This window comes from Protopterus annectens, chromosome 5.part0 (genome assembly GCF_019279795.1).
Source record: "Protopterus annectens isolate FY-2018-M chromosome 5.part0, PAN1.0, whole genome shotgun sequence".
Taxonomy (NCBI): Eukaryota; Metazoa; Chordata; order Ceratodontiformes; family Protopteridae; genus Protopterus; species Protopterus annectens.
In genome coordinates this window covers 1,672,317,122-1,672,336,175 of record NC_056735.1, presented here as the reverse complement: position 1 = coordinate 1,672,336,175, position 19,054 = coordinate 1,672,317,122, and the positions used below count along the sequence as shown (strand labels likewise).

General features: G+C 43.7%; 1 protein-coding gene across 1 annotated transcript in view; it reads left to right on the top strand.

Annotated features, from left to right (window-relative positions):
* BRWD1 (bromodomain and WD repeat domain containing 1) overlaps positions 1-19,054 on the top strand; it is a gene marked incomplete in the record, with an annotated part of 4,378,631 nt that overhangs the window by 3,256,098 nt on the left and 1,103,479 nt on the right. Inside the window, 1 exon segment of the mRNA XM_044071461.1 lies at positions 9,660-9,771. Coding sequence (XP_043927396.1) covers positions 9,660-9,771 — 112 coding nt within the window.

The following is a 19,054-nucleotide window of genomic DNA, read 5'->3' as shown; positions in this document are numbered from 1 at the left end:
AAAAGGAAACAGACTATCAGTGTTTGTTAAATTGGCTGATTTACTATGATTTTTTACAGAAAAGCATAGTAAATCGGCTGAAAGCAGGCATCCAGAACAGAAAAAGAGGGCGTTCCCATCAGCTGATGTCATGGTTATGTCACAAAAAGGGTGGAGCATGAATGGGAGAGGGTGTGGGAATGGATGGAGATATTGGTGATGCACGGGGCATGAGCTTAGTCTGGTTTTTGCCACAAAGAAAGCTGGCAACTCTGCCTATCACCTATTTCTAGTCAGGTTAAACTGCCCAAACATATAAACTTACACTTATGAACAGATAGTTCTGTACACAGAAAAAGAGAAGAAAAGGCAGTTCTTAAAAATGCACATAAGGAATTATTGCAATTTCACTTTTAAGAGAAAGATATTGCACTTCTGTAAGAATATATTAACTGTATTGAATTAGATAATGTATCATTTTCAGTGAAATGTTACTAGTGAGATCATGTTTGGAGGGAGGAGGCGTCCAGGTTGTTGTCAGAGTTTGAACCTTATTACTTTTGGATAGAAGCTGTTTAAGAGCCTGGAGGTCCTACAGTGGATGCGGCACCTCTTGCCAGATGACAGTTTAACAAACTAGCTAAATGCTGGATGTGATGTCTCTAAGTATTTTGTATGCCCTCTTTATGCTTCTTTTTGTAAAAACTTCTTGCTTGGTTGGATGATTTGTGCCTATTATCTTCTCTGCAGTCTTCAGCACTCTTTGAAGCTTATTCCTGTCTGCCATAGTACTGTTTTTGTACCACACAGTAAAGTTGCAGATGAGAATACTTTCAGTAGCTCATTATAGAAAGTGGATAGAGCATTCAGAGGAAGCTTTGCTCTTTTGAGCCTTCTCAGGAAATGTAAACAACTCAACACTGTAAAAATTCCACTGCCATTCAGTCTGTAGACTGTATGAAGATCCACTGTGGCAACCCCTAATGGGAGAGGCTGAAAGAAAGTTTTTTTGTATAATGTTTGTAACCATAAACACATTAATATGGTTTTTCTTTTATATAAATGTTTGTTTGCCTATGTCTTAAGACATTGATTGTGTTGCCTTTTTTAACACCAGTACTAAAGACATGGTTTGGAAATACTTTTTAATCAAGACAGGTGGAATATGAAATGGGAGGCATTGTGGACAGTTGCTGCCAGTAAGTGTTATTTTGTCAAGTAAGAGTTAATTTTAATTAGAATAGTTTGAAAGAAGTGTGAAATTTAAAGAACGAAGATGCAAAATGATTTTATTTTTGTTTTTTTAACCAAGTATTGAACCCCCTACTCTTTGAAAAGTGTCTTGGGGTCTTCATTCATTTGATCTACTGCTAATCCAGTTATGTGGGACCTTGTTTTCATTTCTCATTTGAAGGACTGAGTTGCTTCATCAGTTCTAAAAAAATGAATTTGACATCAGATGCATGCTTTCTGAGACTTGTATGAAGTGGATAGTTTAGAAGGTGAGCACAAACGCACATCATAATAATTCATCTTCACCTCTTCTTCATTCAGCCATTTGGTCTTTTCATTCTTATTCCAAAAAGAAATGCAGGCATATGTGAATGTCATTCTTTTTATAGGTGCATTTGCTTAAATGTTGTCTTTACTAGAGATGCTCTTTGCCCATAATAGAAGTGAGCTAAAGAGGGAAGGAATGACTTCTGTCTTAATGGTAATTATCCACTGATAGGTTTAACTGGTGGGAAAGATTGTCAGATGAATACTTGTGTAGTGAATGTATGGCTCGACATGATTGGGAAGTGACACCCCAACCCCATGTGCAAAATGGGGAAAAAGGGGTTGCGGATGGATGGATATGTTGCTTGCTATCCCCCTGGTCGTATATATAGAGAGAGAGCCTGATTTTGACCCAGATGGTCCAGATTCGAGTAGGAGCTCAGGTGATTAACAGTAATTCAGGGAAGGACAGACAGTGCCTTTCGTTGTTGGGGGAGGGGTGAACCACTTCTGGCTCATTCTTGCCCCTCTATTGTAATGCAGCGGAGGTCGCACATGGCACCAAAAAGCAGGTGCTCTGTGTTTTGCCCAAGTCAGTGATGGTAACTCCTGTCCACGCATATGAAGGAACATTCATGTGCAGACATTATGGGTACATAAGCAGCCTTTACAGTGACACTAGTGGGCAGGTCGCGACCTGGTGATGTGATTTGTATCAGTGTACAAACTGCTGCCTTGGCTGGGATGCCAGCAAGAGCACAAATCACCTGTGATGCCTCTGCAGATGGCTGTGGTTCCCTGTACAAAGACCCCTTTGGTGGCTCTGAAATGACAGTAAGTCCCCACCATCAAGGAACCAAGTCTGGTGTACTAATGGGGAGACTGGATGGTTGACAGACTAAGGTGCAGAAAGAAAGCAGAGAAAGTGTTGCTTGCTAATTAAGATTATCTCAGCAGTTAATGGTACCACTAGGTACCTTAGTAATTAATGTGTTCAGCAGTGCTTTTTTTTTGGGGGGGGGGATTAAGTCTGCAGGATTGGCCCATTGGCTGCCATTTTTGTACCCTGGGGAACTGACATATTCCCAATAGGGTAAAAAACAGGCTTCACCATTTCAGACCAGACCCATATATACAGCCCATTTGTTCCGTCACTTGAGTCTTATCAGCCCATTCATTCTCTGTGTGTAAGCAAGAGTTGGGTGTACTGAGTAGTTCAGTTTGCATGTTCCCTGACATGTCTTACCTCCCTCCCTTGGTGATTTGCATATTAGAACACGGCTACTTCCAGAAAGTGCATGCATGCATACAGCACACATGCCAAGCTATCTGGATGAGTGGTGCACCATTTGCAGTGTGTGCATGCTTGGCACCTTGCTGCAGGTAATTCAGTTGCATTCTCACAGGTGTTGCCATTGCAGTGAGTTGAACTGCTGCCCTCCTTCCAGGATGAGTAAGGTGGCTTTGGCCTCTCAGACGCATCCTCTCTTAGCCCATTCTCTCTCCAGCATCCATGGTACTTTCTGAATATTGGTCATCCCGGGGTACAGTCAGTGCTTTATCCCTGTACTCCATGGAGCCTAGGGTCATTTCAGCAGTGGTATGTATAAAATGTATTTATATTTTCTGTAGACTATGCAGTTAGGAGTTAGGTTGTCTTCTCCACTAGCTTATTTTCTGATGTTAAGTTGTCTATCTCGCCTTCATTCTTGCTGGATGGGTTCGGAGCCGACCTCGGCTCCGACTCGGCCACTCTAAAGCTCGAGAGTTGGTTCCACTGGCTCGAGGCCCCCCTTATATCCCACAATGCTAGGCGTGAATTACCTCAGATCTCGTTTGCCGCTACAGCGATCGAGGTGTTGTTTTTTCTACCGGCTCAGGTCAGTGGTATTAGATCAGTCTTAAAAACTATTTAAACCCCTTTTTAGCTTAGCTTTTTCTTCTTTAGCTATAGTGTAGTGGATATTATCCTGTCTTCCCTTATCCAGCCCCTTTCCCACAAGAACTGATAAGTTCTTTCCTTAGGCCTTCGGGCCCTCTATCCCTAATAGTGGTGTGTATGTGTTTTGTAGCGATTTATTTTATATAAATAACTAATTTCTTTAGCTTTTAGTTAATTTACCTTTTTCTGATAGTGTAATCGGTGTGTGTGTGTTTGTGTGGTGATTACACTTCGGTTCCTTGAAAATGTCCAAGGATTCAAATGTCTCAGGCTACAAGAAGTGTGACTCGTGCTGTCAGAAAATGTCTCTGACAGACGGTCACACTTCTTGTGTGTACTGCCTGGGACCTTTACACCTGCAAGACTCTTGTGCTGTATGCCATGGCTTCAGCCCCAGAGTCCTGCAGGAAAGAAAGAACAAACTCATCCTAAGGGGTTTGCTCAAGCCTGAAGGTTCCCTAACTGCTTCATCGGGAAAACCTTCCAAGGCTTCTAAGACCTCGACTCCAGTTTCTGAGTCGAGGCCTAAGGCTTCGAAGCCTACTGCTACATCGGCTCCGGCTGGAGCCGATGAGTCTTTGACTACAGTTTCTGTGGTTCCTCGGCTCCGCTGGAGCCGAGGTATTGAGATTCCTGGGTCGGCTCCGATCAGACCATCGGAGCCGACATCTAGAAAGAGGTCGAGGTCACCATCCCTTGGCTCCGCTCATTCGGCTCCAGCGCCTCCCTTGCTGTCTGAACGGAGCCACAGATCTCACTCCTCCAGGTCATCGAGGCTCGGATCATGACCTCCAGAGGGTAGTGAGTCGACTTCTAAAGTCCGAGGCACTGGCCCAAATGCTTCAGAGCCCGACTCATCAGTCGATGCCTCAACCTATTCCTCTAAATATTCCTCCTCCGACTCCTTTGAGCTCGAGCCGGGCGCCTCTGAACCGAGACTGTGGTAGCGTCGAGCCGATACATTTGTCTTAGGCTCCGTCGGCTCCGATTTCTTCTTTGAAGAATCTCGGCGCCGGACTTCCCTCGTCGGCTCTGAGGGGTGAGTGGCATCGGACCCTTGTCCGACCCCCTCTCCTCTCGGTGCTTGGCTGGTGAGTTCGGCTCCGACATCGGCCTTGAGCCATCTCTGTCGGTGCCGAGGGAGGTTCTCAGCTTCTCAGAGCGGGGACCTCTGGCTCTGCCTGACAGGGGTGCTTGAGGTCATGCGGAGAGTGTTGGAACCTTGTTCAACTCCACAGTCGGCTCCGCCTGTCCCTCCCTCGGTGCCTCAGGTTATGTCTACTCACTCCCTCATCCCAGACCGCAGAGAGCCAGCTCCTCAAGAATCCCCTGTGGGATCTCATCCTCTTCCGAGGCCTCCCTGAATTGGCAGGGGAGCCCCTAGGAAGAGAAAGTGTAAGAGGAAGCACGTAGACGCACCTGAGTCTGTCACCTCTGACTCAGATTTAGAGGATTCGAGGGTTCCCCGTTCCCCTTCTGAAGATGTCTCTTTGCGGACATTCTAGAGATCCTGAAACAGAGGGAAATTGGCCAGCCCTTAACCCTTCGGAGGATGAATCTGTGTATCTTGAGGCGTTTGGCTCTCGCCCTTCCACCTCCTGGGTGTCCCCCTTGATCCCCTCATGCAGGTGGTGGCAAAGAGCCTGGACGGCTCCTGACTCAGTGGACCCTACCCCAGGAGACCTTCTAAATTTATAACAGCACCAACTGACAAACAATTTCTGACCAAAGGTGTTACTGTGGATGCTATGGTGGTAGCTGCTGCCACCAAGAAGGAACTAGCTGATCCTTCAGTGCCTGTTCATCCCCCTAAGAAAGAATCTAGGTCTATGGACAGGTATGGGAAGCGGATGTTTTTGTCAGCGACCTTTGCAATGCGTTCGCTGAGCTACCTATGCCATTTCACCCGTCTCCAGAGAGACTTGATCAAGGAAGCGAGTGAGATGTTGAAGGATCCTACAGCTGCAGATTTTCAGGACAAAATGAACACCCAGCTGACTACCCTGAATTCGATGGCTAACTCCTCCATGCGCCTCCTTTCATATGCGGCTGATGGAACGAGTAGAGCCGCAGGGACAGGTGTCGCCTTACGCCGGCATGCCTGGATGCGACTATGCAATTTTTGCGGACCCTTTAAAACGTCTTTCACTAATTCCCCGTTTGATGGATCATCTCTCTTTGGTCCTCAAGTGAAAGAAACCTTGACTAGGTACGAGACGGATGGCAAAACTCTATCTGCCATCGGAGTCCGTTTTTCTACTCCTTCTAGACCTTACCCCAAAGGCCAGAAAAGTGGGAAAATGTGGTTCCGCAAACAATCTCAAGGGAATTTGCCTGACACAGAGTCGGTTCCCCTCCAGAGGCAGAGGAGAGAACAAAAATGGTAGACGTCGCCCCAGAGGCAGAGGGGGTCCGCAGAACCAGGGCAATCGAGAAACCTTTTCCGATGAGCCCTTTCAGCATCCCTGAGGTGTTGCCCGACTGTCCACCTTCGAGGCAGTCGGGAAGATTGTCACTGTACCCAGAAGCCTGGCTATCCCTAACTCAAGACAAGTGGGTACAGTCCATCATTTCCGAAGGCTATTCCATTCCCTTCGTCGCATTCCAAACCGATCAAAAAAATCCCTTCCAGATGTTCCACCCGCTCAAAGGGATCTTGCAGCTTTGGAAATTTCAAAGCTGCTTGCAAAAAGAGCAATTCAGCCAGTTCCAGCAGACCAGCAAGGATCCGGAATCTACTCCAGGTTCTTTTTAGTTCCAAAGAAAACAGGGGACTGGAGACCAATTTTGGATCTCAGTATCTTGAACAAGTCGGTCAAGAAAACAAGATTTCGGATGGTCACACTACAGTCCATCCTTCCCCTATTGGGAAAGGAAAACTGGATGTGCTCTATAGACCTTCAGGATGCGTACTATCACAGAAAAATGAACAGACGCTCCAGAAGATTCCTCCGCTTCAGGCTGGGAACCAGTCATTTTCAATTCAGGGCCCTGCCCTTTGGTCTCACCACTGCCCCCCCGGGTGTTTACCAAATGCATGGCAGTGGTAGCTTCTCACCTGAGACGTCAAGGATTCCAGGTGTTTCCATATTTGGACGACTGGCTCCTCACAGCTCCCACCAAGCATCTTCTTCTAATGGCCAGGGACTACACCTTTCGCATTTGTCAAAACTTAGGCATTTCAATAAATTGCGAAAAGTCTGTTTTGTCGCCTTGTCGTACTATTACCTTCATAGGCAAATCTAGACACAGTCAACATGTCTAGACTAACAGATCAGAGAATAACAGACATACACAAACTGGTCTCGCTCCTCTTCAGCAGCAACAGAGTCAAAGCCAGGTTAGTTCTGAAAGTATTGGGGATTATGGCGGCTGCCATACCTCTGCTTCCATTAGCGAGATTCCACATGAGAATCCTTCAATGGATGCTCTTCACACAATGGTCATACCAGCAACTTCCAATGTCCCACACCATTATGATTACGCAGACATGCAGGAATCATCTTCTGTGGTGGATGTCTTCCCCTCAGCTCTTCTTGGGAAGACCCTTTGTTCCTTCCCTCTGGTTGCCATTCTGACAACGGACGCCTCCCTGATCGGGTGGGGGGGGCATTATCAGGGCAGAACTGTCTAGGGCACATGGCAACCAGACGAATGCCACTTGCACATAAATGTTCTAGAGATGAGAGCAGTGCTTTTAGCGTTGCAAGCCCTTCAAGACTCTCTTCCCTTGGGAACGATAGCAATCCAGATGGACAATATGTCTGTAGTGTGGTATATCAACAAACAAGGCGGAACCAGGTCCTATCCCATATGTCGAGAAGCACTCAGACTGTGGCAATGGGCGATTTCTTCTCAGCGGTTTCTGATAGCAACGCACATCCCCGGGAAATCCAATCAAATCGGACAAGTTGAGCAGAGCTATCCTCATGCCTCACGAGTGGTCTCTGAAAGACTCTGTTGTGAGAGAAATTTTTCTCAAGTGGGGTCAGCCTTGCTGCGACCTTTTTGCTACTCCCCAAAACAGCAAGTGCAGAGATTATTTCACCCTATTCCCGTTACCAGGCCAGCCCAGCAGAGACGCTCTAGTCCAAGTTTGGCCCGGGACTTCTGTATGCATTTCCTCCTTCCCACTAATCTCTCAAGTGATACAGAAAGCTATCGCTCAGAAGGCCTCCTTGATCCTCATTGCTCCTTACTGGCCTCGACAGGTTTGGTTCCCCTTTTTACATCAATTTCTGTTGGAGCAACCTTGGCATCTGGACCTAGTTCCAGATCTTTTGATCCATCAGTCGGGTCAGTTTCATCGCTCCCTCCCCTCTCTGAACCTCACTGCTTGGTTCCTCCAATTCCAACCTTAGCCAGGCTTCCTCAAATATCTCACTCTGTTCGAGATATTTTGATAGCTTCCCATAAATCTTCCACTCGAAAGATTTATCTGAGTAAGTGGAAAGCGTTTCCTATTGGGCTCAAGGAAGGGACATAGATCCTTTCACGGCTTCCATCCAAATAGTCCTTGATTTTCTAGCTGAACTCTTCCATGCAGGTTCATCTCCTTCTACTCTTAAAGTTCAATTGGCAGCTATTTCTAACTTTCATGTGGGCATTTCAGAGTCTGCCATAATGTCCCACAAGCTTTGCAAAGCCTTTTTGAAGGAGTTTTTCTACTCAGACCTCCTATAAGAAATCCTCCTCCTCCTTGGGACCTAAATTTAGTTCTCAGTTCCTTGATTCTCCCCCCTTTCGAACCTGCAGCTTCCTGTTCTTTAAAATTGCTATCATGGAAGACTCTCTTTCTGGTAGCTATTACTTCAGCTAGAAGAGTTTCAGAACTTCATGCACTCAGCTGTCGACCTCCTTATCTGTTGTTCCATAAGGACAGGGTATCCTTACGAACCAACCCGTCCTTTTTACCTAAAATAGCCTCGTCTAACCTAAATCAAAGCATTGACCTCCCTGTGTTTTTCCAGAATATTCTAATAGGTCTGAACAAAATTGCATTGGCTAGATGTTCATCGTCAGTTAAGGTACTATTTGGATAGAACCAAACAATTCAGAAAATCTGACCAGCTGTTTGTCTCTTATACAGAAGGCAGAAAGGGACTTTCTGTTTCCAAGGTATCACTATCTAGATGGCTAACATCTCTAATTTCCATTGTCTATGAAATAAGACACCAAAAGCTGCCTAACAAACCTAAAGCCCATTCCACCAGAGCTTTGGCTACTTCTATAGCCTTCCAAGACAGACTGCCTATTGACACCATTTGTGCAGCGGCTACTTGGGCTACTCCTCACACTTTCATTTCACATTATAAGTTGGATTTAGCTTCTAGGCATAGAGCTAACTTTGGTTCCACTGTTCTCAAGAGTCTGTTCCGTTAGGCCACCCGGGACAAGGTGCTAGGGACGCGGTCCCATCCAGCAAGAATGAAGGCGAGATAGACAACTTAACATATAGAAGTTATGTTCTTACCATAACGTTCCATGTTAGTGGTCTTATTCTCGCCTTCTTTCTTGCGTCCCACCCTCCTTCCCCCTGGCCTGGACAGACCTAGAGGAGTTTGATTGTGACCTCTCTTTCTACCACCTCTTTGCGATAGGTATATGCTCTGCTGTGCATATTTCCTAGATCAGGCTTAGGTCACCTTTTCTCCTTCCCTTTGTTTATAGAGGTGGACTCTTTTCCAGTTTTTTCTGGTTGTATTAGCTGGGCCTAGCTCACAAACGAGATCTGAGGTAATTCACGCCTAGCATTGTGGGATGTAAGGGGGGCCTCGAGCCGGTGGAACCAACTCTCGAGCTTTAGAGTGGCCGAGTCGGAGCCGAGGTCGGCTCCGAACCCATCCAGCAAGAAAGAAGGCGAGAAGAAGACAACTAACATGGAACGTTATGGTAAGAACATAACTTCTATTTCATTTTTCTCCTTAAATCTTTCTTAGGGAGCAGTCTTTGACTTTGGCAGGAAAGATCTGGTAGAGAAGGGTCCATACCTCCCTTTGTCAACATCTTATTGTTGTGACAGTTAACTGATGAAGATTTTTTTCTCTGAAGTGGCTGCTTTTTCCTTGTCAGAGAATCAGCATGATCAGCTCTGTCATCCAGTATAATTAATCTTGTGGGTCTTGAAGGTGTTTGTTGGTAGATAGGTATGCAAGTGATCTTTGCTGAATCATAGTGGCACTTTGAATTTGTGCTTTCCATAAGCAGTTTAAGTAATGCATTTTTATTTATTTTTTAGGGGACAGGTTTAGGTCAGTAATAGATGATGCTTGGTGGTTTGGAACAGTGCTCAAGCAGGAACCTGCTAATCATGAATATCCTGACAGTCCCTTCCAGTGTTACAGTATTCGGTAAGCTTGGTTTATTCTTAATTTTCTGAATAAAGTCAACATTTTTTGATTTTATTTTCTAGCAAAATAAACTAAATTATTGAATTACTTTTCACATGTAGCCTAACTTGGATGCAAACATATAGGAGTAGCTGTATGTCTGTGATTAGATTTAGGAAATTTTTCAGGACGTGCTTGTTTATTAAAGATGTTTCTTTATTTTTTATTACTGACTACCTTCGGGAATCCCTTGAGGATTTATGTGCATTGTTTAATTGCTTTTTTTTTTATAACATGTTCAGTTTTGTACACATGCAAATAAAGATTTATATGTACTGAAGCTCAAGTGTTAGTACTCGGGATGATCAGTCACTGTATTTCAGAAATGGTTTTCTCTGATTTCAGCAGAAACACACACACACATTTGCTTTTCACTGAATAAGGGTGACCTCAGAGATAAGTGTAGTAAGTGTTGTCAGGTACAAGTGGCTTGTATCCTTTATAAATTGCTGATTTCAGACAAATGCACTTATGCAGTCTTCAGAGTATTTTTTACATGTTATAGTTTAAGAAAATACAACTTACAGTTGTAAATAGTAATGAAAACATTAATACAATAATTTAGTAGGCTTTTTTTTTTTTTTTTTAGCAAGATGGAATATTGGCGGTTGACTTCGGTTTAGACAAACAAGATATGTTACACACATTTGAGTACAGATCAAGGTTAAGAAAAGATGCAGTCTTGCATGATCAAGTCCGTCTTCTTCAAACTGAAGGACTAGTCACTGCAGGCAGTGCCAATTTGGTATCACAGGCTTTCCCAAATCTCAGAAATATTCTCATGACTCCAGTAAAATACCCCTCATGTCCCTTTCTTCATATTTTGCTTAACACATTTGCACATCAAATGTCGAACCCCTTGCTTGAGCAGTTCTTCAGTTAATAGGTAGAATTTTTCCTTTTTCTTGGCCTTAAAAGTTATCAAAATGGTTTATTATCCAGCAGCAGTTTCTAGCAGGTGATATAGCAATTACCTATGGCTGGGTGTGGGTAATGCTGGATTTACCCACTGTTGGCTTTGGTCACAAGGGCAAAGCAGGACATCAATACTATATAAATATAAAAAAAAAAAAGAAAAAAGAAACCAAGAGACTTTCAATGTATGGGAGAGACGGGACAGAGAAAATAAAAAAGATAATCAGGTATGTTTCTCTAGTTTTGCATAATGTACTTGATTATCCTTTTATTTTTATGTGTCACATCTCTCTCGTTCATTTACAGTCTCTGGTTTTTGTCATTTTTTTTTTGCAGTCTTTGATTTTTGTTCATTTTTTTTTTTTTATATGAAACAAAACGATCGTTGATATTAAATACAGTAATGCTGAAAGAAAAGTAAAATATCGATAGCATATATTAATGGACGAAAGTCTGGGCAACCAGACTTTTTCTATTGGTATATGCTCAATTTACAATGGGCAGACTAGTTGGGCTGAACAATCAGCGTGTTTGTTTTCAAATGTTAATGGCTAGTCATTGTATAATAAACATTAGGCACTGTTGCCAGCAGTTCATGCTATTAGGTTCCTATCCCCCCCATTGACTGGCCAACCTTTCTAAGCTAATGGTTACCTTCCACATGCTTTAACTGATGGGAGTATGAGGGGGAGATCCTTATGAAAAGACAGAGGGACAAAATACAAAGAGCTGTTTTGCTTCCAAAGTGTACTCATTCAGTGCACCCTGTTGGGGAAAATGTTGTACTGTTTTATGGAAAATGTTTTTCTGACTAAAATGTTATGTTTATTAGGGAAAATATTTTTTTGAACTGGCTTTGAATTTCTAAGGGAGTTTTGTGGTATAAATGCTTGTGTAAACAATTTGCATAAAAGTTTGTTTTTGACTAAAATGTCTTTCAAGTTTTGTAGGATTTTTTTTGTTTTGGGGCAGGATATTGTGTGATTGGGGAACTGTCAGTGGTTTACTTACCTCAGAGCCACTTGTCCTCTACTTATTTACTGACTTGTTTAGGCTCTGTTATCTGCTTTTGAGGGTTCATTCTTGGCTTAATTTATGGACCAGCCACCAGTTTCTCCATTTTTACCTTCCCCTGTCTGCATTAAGAAGAAAGTTGTCTTAGAGTTTTTAGGTGGCATGCCAACTCCTATTGTGCCTCAGTCACTGGTGGATAACTGTGCTGTTCCTGATTTTGGCTCTTCAGACTGCACATATTTTCCCCCTCTGTCCTCCTGGTGTAGCAGCTGCAACCACCATGGATAGCCATGTCCTCTGCAGCTGTAGGGATGCTTTTGGCTTGCAAGGAAGAGCTACTGTAGTCTGTCTAAAAGCAAAGAGGCAGGTGAAGGTTCTTCACTTTGCCTGAATAGGGATCCTGAATCAGGGGTGAATATGCTTACTAAAAGTAATTTTCCAAGGAATTTCTCAGGAAAGGTGAGCATAGTGAGAAAATTTTGCCTTCTGCTGTTTCTATGGACAGGGAGGATTTTTTTTTGATTTTCTAAAGAACTCATTTTTGCCATCTTCTTGCATGCTACTACTTCAGACAAAAAGAGTTCCTTCTCTTTCTAATTTGGATTATCAGTTAGAAAAGCAGGCATTGCAGGGGGAATATTTTTGCTTCAGGAATCTGAGCACTGTCATTCTAAGGAAAGTGATATTTTTGATTTCTCTCTGGAAGATGTATCCTTTTCTGAGGCTGCACCAGAAATGAGAGAGATTTTTCACTTGGAGAAGTATGAAGATTTTCATCGTGTTACCCTGCTGCAGTCATCACACTTGGGTTATCCTGTCATCAGGCGGTCCCGCAGTCGGACGGATTTCCAAAGTCTTGGTCCGACGTCGGTTGCTGTCGCCTCATCCCTGATGTCAGTGCATCAGGGGTACATACATTGCAACCGACGCCATTTTCTTCAGTCTTTCTTGCCGCTCGGTGCCCGAAGCAGAAGCAGTTCGCAAGTGCCGGTCGGCCGACTCCTGAGATTGTCGAATTCGAATTTCAGACCAAAGTCTTCTATAAAGCTAAGTACCCCGTTGGGGAAACTTTTCTTGCCTCAGATCGATGTCAGAAAAAGTTAACAATTGTATTTCTTGTGGGAAGCAAATACCTCATAAGGATTTTCATTCTTATTGCATACTTTGCCTAGGCCCTGATCATGACGTCACTTCTTGTAGTTTTTGTGCTAGGTTTAATAAGCGTACTATTAAAAGACGATTTGATTTCGCATGACACATGCCGTCGGAGCTTCCGACTACCGGCGTGCACAAAAAGCGCAGGGACAAGGACCGACAGCCCAGGCCTAAGCCCGATTGGTTGATCCGGCCTCTGGTTATCAGTGAGGCTCCGACGCAGCCCCTGACTACCGCAGTCCTGGAACTTGAGACCGCCACGGATATTTTGACGGAATGTACTGGGCCGACGCAGCCTTTTACTTCAGGCCCTTCCGACGATTTACCTTCCAAGGACGTTGGTGCTTCTGAAACGCCATCGGTCTCTGAAGGCGTTTTCAGACCGACGACTCTTACAGTCAAAATGTTTTCTAAGTTGAAGACTCCTTCTAAACCAAAAAAGACTACACTTCAGTCTCCTGTTCAAGGTCCTATGCCTAAGAAACAGATGCTCAAAATGGCTGAAGATTTGATTTCTCTTATCAGGGGTTTTCAGCCTCCTCCTGACAAAAGGCCTAGACAAGAGGAAGATTCTGCTTCCTTTGAGCAACTTTCTATTTCTTCGGATTCCTCTGAGGACCAAGACTATTCCTTCTTTCCTTATGAAGATTCTGATGCTGAGGACTCTATTCCCTCAGCTTCCCCTCTTGAAGACAACTCTTTTGGGGAAACTTTACACACTATAAGGGAACATTTTCACTGGGAAGGTCAGGATTACTCCGATTCCAAGAAAAGGCTCAGAGAGTTTCTTATACTCCCCCAACACAGACATCTAGCCATCCCTCTGGTTTTGGACATTGTGGATGATGTCTATTTAGAATCCAGTTTCAACCCAGACTCTCTACCTCCTGCTCTGGCCAAGCCTGACAGATACTACAGAGTACCTGATTCCCACAAATTTCTTTACAAAAGCCCAGTAGCTGACCCAGAGACTATCTCCCAGAGTCCCAAGGGGGCTAAGACTTCCATGGCAAAAAACCCAGTACCTTCTGAAAGGGATTCAAAAGCACTAGACAGGTGGGGGAAAAAGGTTTACACCTCAGCCACATTAGCTATGAGAGCACTAAATTGTCAATTTCATATGCTTAAGTATCAGCAATTTCTGATCTCTCAGTTAAAACAAAAGATAACCTCCCTCCCTCAACAATCTGAATTGAAAGAAGTACAGGACTTGTTGCACGCCACCGAGCAGGTGGGCAAACATACCTTACAATGTGGATTTGATTCTTTAGAGGCCTCCTGCAGAGCAGCTGTCACTGGATCAGTTATACGTAGGCATGCCTGGTTAAAGGAACAAAGTCTACCTGATCATGTTAAAGCAAAACTACTAGATGCTTCTTTACAGCAGGATGTTCTTTTTGGCATTAAAGCAGAAGAAGTTTTAAAGAAAAATGGAAGATAAGGCGAAATCAATGCAGACAGTCAATGATTTCCTACAAGTGCAACCCCCTCGCTTCAGCAGAAACAGGCCAACAAAAAATTGGTCCTTTCCAGCCACTGACAGACCTCAGAGGGATAAATAAAGGCGCCCAAGGGGCAGAGGACAACCACAAGCCCAGTATAAACCTCGCCAATGGGGCACTCCAACCCAGAAGGGAGGAGAAGACAGGTCTCATCCCACCAGAAGGCAAACTCAATGACTTGTACCTCAGCTGGCCAAACAAAGCTCTTTTGTCAGCCCCCTTGGGGGGAAAACTAGCACTTAACTGGCACATGGTCACAAAGGACAAATGGGTCCTAGACATAATTTTGCGCGGATACAGATTCCACTTTCACACCTTGCCAATGAAAAGAGGAATGTCAAACCTGCCACAAAATCAAAGGGCAGAGGCTCAAAAACAAATTACAGCTCTCCTGGCCATGAGAGCCATTCAACATTTTGGTGTATTGGGATGTAGAGGACAGTCGGATACACAGCAGGATCTTTCGAAAAGAAACTTTCACGAATGGCTACTTACACCACGCCAGCAATCATCCTAGACATGTAGTAAAAAATGTCCCTCGTGGACAGTTCATTAGGGCAAGTAGGATGACCTCTAAGGACAGTGATTTATTTGATGAATTTAACATTATTTTTCACTTGTTTCTTGAGAGGGGGTATGATTCTAAACAGTTACACTTTATCACTGACGAAATTTTACGGAAACGCCGCAATATGTTTAGACCTATTATTGATTTTCCAAACTGGATAGCGGCAGGGGGTGAGAAGAAGGGTGAAGTGAAGGAATTTGAGACACGTTTAATATGCTCTTTGGAGACTAGTTCTGACAGTGTTTCCATTAGACAAGCTATAGTTAACAATTGGAGAATTATAGAAGGCAATGAAGAGATGAGGAAGATGTTTGTTGGTGGGCCCTCTTTTGTATTCAGGAACCAAAGCAATTTGAAAGGGATCTTAGAAAACAGATTGACACATTCATCCATTGGTAGATCGGTCAAAACTGGGATGTATTGTTGTCATAATTGTAATATGTGTCGTTTTATTTCAGAAGGTCCTTATATTAAGATAGAGAATGTTGATTACACTTTTAAAGTTCCTGGATATGTTGACTGTAAGACCAAGGGGGTGATCTACATAGGGCAATGTTTGGGTTGTCCTGCCTTCTACATCGGCATGACCACCCGCAGTTTAAATATAAGAATTAGAGAACATCTTTACAGCATTAAAAACAAAGATGAAAATAATGCTCTCTATAAACATTCAAGAGTATGTAGGACATATAAAAAATTTTTATTCTCTGTCTTAGAGGTAGTTCATTCAGACCTTAGAGGAGGGGATTTCAAGAATTTTGTTGAACAGCGTGAAACCTTATGGCAAATCAAACTTAATGCTGACAAACCCCCTGGTCTGAATGACTACATTAACATTAAATGTTTTTTAAAATATAGAACACTACACATTAACAAGGAATTGTTTTCCTTTGAGTTTTTTTAATACTGTATAAACATACTGTTTTTATTGCATTTTTTAAATTTATTGTAAATGTATGATTGATTTTGTCTTTATTGATCAATTAGTTTTTAAATTGCAGTGGGTATTTAAGTGGTTTGAGCTGTGTTGTTTGTGTATTCTGAGGAAGTCTATTTGACGAAAGCGGAAATAAACTACTGACTACGCTACTACTGACTACGCTATCATTGCTGTGCAGGTCCTCTTGCTTTCAGTCTGGTTTTTTATTTGCCATTCAACGGGTGCCAACTCAAGAGCAAGGCCAAGGATTTTACTCAAGGCTCATTCTAGTACCCAGAAAGGACAATGCTTGGAGACCAATTCTGGACCTTTCAATTCTAAACACTTACTTACAAGTTCCCAAATTCAAGATGCTAACACTACAACAGCTACTTCCCATGTTGGACAAGGAAGCATGGCTGGTAACGTTGGACCTCAAGGAGGCATACCTGCATGTCCCTATCAGACAAAGTTGCAGAAGATACCTCCGTTTCATTGCAGGTTCAACCCATTATCAATTTTCTGCACTGCCCTTTGGCTTATCTACTGCGCCCAGAGTTTTCACAAAATGCCTGGCACCAGTAATTGCATACTGCAGACAAAGAGGAATTCAAATATATCCATACCTGGACGACTGCCTCATCCAAGCAGAAAGAAAAGACATTCTCTTACATCATCTGGCTTTTGTGAAGCATCTACTAAATTGTCTAGGGTACACAGTAAACGAAAAGAAGTCAAAACTAGTACCCTCACAAAAAAATGTCATTCCTGGGTGCCAGCTTGGACACAACAGCCCAGAAGGCTTATCTTACACCAGACAAGCAATTACAACTGACTCAATATTTCAAGACATTGGCAACAAAGACCCAATTAACTGCAAGAAAAATACTGCAGGCTTTGGACTTCATGGCATCTCGCATTCTGATAATACCATTTGCAAAACTGCATATGAGGAAATTACAGTGGTACCTAAAAAGCGTATGGTCTCAACACAGCCACAGCTTGGACACAGTGATATCTCTCATTCCCTGCCTTCAACAGGAATTTCTATGGTGGGCACAGGCATGTCACCTCAACAAGGGTCACCCTTTCACCTTACCCCCAACCAGGCAAACTATCACAACAGATGCAGCCTTTCACCTTGCCCCCCAACCAGGCAAACTATCACAACAGATGCTTCAGACTATACCTGGGTGGCACGCATGGCAGGGCAATGCATTCAAGGCCTATGGACTGCAGAACAAAGAAAACTGCACATAAATTAAAAAGAGATGCTAGCTGTACAGAAAGCCCTGACGGCCTTCAAGGATCTACTACAGCCAGGACAACTTGCAATAAAGACGAACAACACCACAGTAATGTGGTACATAAACAAACAAGGCGGCACACATTCCTACCCTCTTTGCAGGCAAGCAATAATCTTATGGAACACAGCTCTGGCCTACCAAGTCCAGTTACAAGCTCAATTCCTGCCAGGACAGCAAAACACATTGGCAGACGATCTGAGCAGAAACATCAAAGATCCCCACGAGTGGAAACTAGACCTACAAATATTTTCAATGGTAACTCAAAAATGGGGCCTTCCAAATTTAGACCTGTTTGCCAGTCCTCAAAACTACCATCTGACAAAATTTTGTACAAGGACATTCCACCATCAAGCTTGGAAAGTGGACGCTCTCTCCTTCTGTTGGAAAAACCTGACAGCATATGCCTTTCCTCCATTACCTCTTCTCACAAAGGTTCTTTTGAAGGTCAAAAAGGAGAAACCTCGACTGATTCTCATAGCCCCAGACTGGCCACGCCAGCACTGGTACCCGCTACTGAAGAATATGGCTCACAGCCCACCATGGATATTGCCTCAAATACCTCATTTACTCACGCAGCAAAACAAACAGATTCTACACAGCCAGCTCAAAACCTTAAACCTGGTTGCATGGCAAATCAATTAAGCATCCAACCAGCCCCTCTTTCCCAAGCAGTTCTGGATGTTATTCTGGAAGCCAGGAGACCAAGCACCAGGAAGCCTTACTCGGACAAATGGAAAAGGTTTTCTGCTTGGATCCAAGCTAAAGGCCAAGACGCAACGCAGCCTCATATGCCCCACATTCTACAGTATTTAGCTGAGATGTTGCACAAAGGACTTTCCTTCTGCTCAATTAAAATCCATGCTTCAGCTATTTCAGCTCACTACGACACGAATCCACCTTTATTTTCAAATCCTCTTCTAAGGCAGTTCCTCAGAGGGGCAAAGAACATTAGACCACCTAGAAGAGCTCCTACACCAACATGGGACCTCAACTTTGTTCTGGAAATACTAATGCTACCTCCCTTTGAACCAGCTTTCTCTGCAGACCTTCAGTTCCTATCTTGGAAGACTGCCCTGCTCTTGGCAATAACTTCAGCTAGGAGATTCTCAGAATTACAGGCACTTATGGCAGTGGAACCTTTCCTCATTTTTCATCAAGACAAAGTTTCTCTACGAACTAATCCTTCCTTCATGCCTAAGGTGGTTTCCAGTGTAGCTTTAAATCAAACCATCCACCTACCCATTTTCTTCCCCAATCCACAGAACAAAGATGAGAGACTCCTGCATTCCTTGGACATTCACAGGCAGCTTCGTTGCTACTTGGATAAAACTAAGACTTTCAGAAAAACTGACCAGCTCTTTGTATCCTATGCTACAGCTTCTCAAGGGAGTCTATATCCAAGCAAACCATTTCTAAATGGATAGGCCATTGCATACTGTTCTGTTATACCCATCATGGGAAACCAGTTCCTCCTACCATTAGATCCCACTCTACCAGGGCAACAGCTACCTCTACAGCCTTTCTCAGGGGGGTTCCCACCAAGGAAATTTTAGAAGCTGCAACTTGGAGTTGTGTACACACCTTCACCAAACACTATCACTTACCTCTTTATTCTAAGTCCAGGGCAGGCTTCACCACTGCAGTTCTGCAGGGCCTCATTGCCTCCACTAACCCTCTATAATACCTCCACCCTACCTTAGCTTTGGGACTCAACCCAAGAGTGATGACTGCAGCAGGGTAACACGATGAGCATAGTACAGTTTTGTACCTACCATAAATGTAGATGTTCGAGTGTTTACCCTGCTGCAGTCCAGGTTACCCTCCCTCCAACCCCTCTGATCTACTGGCTAAATCTCTGCTATGC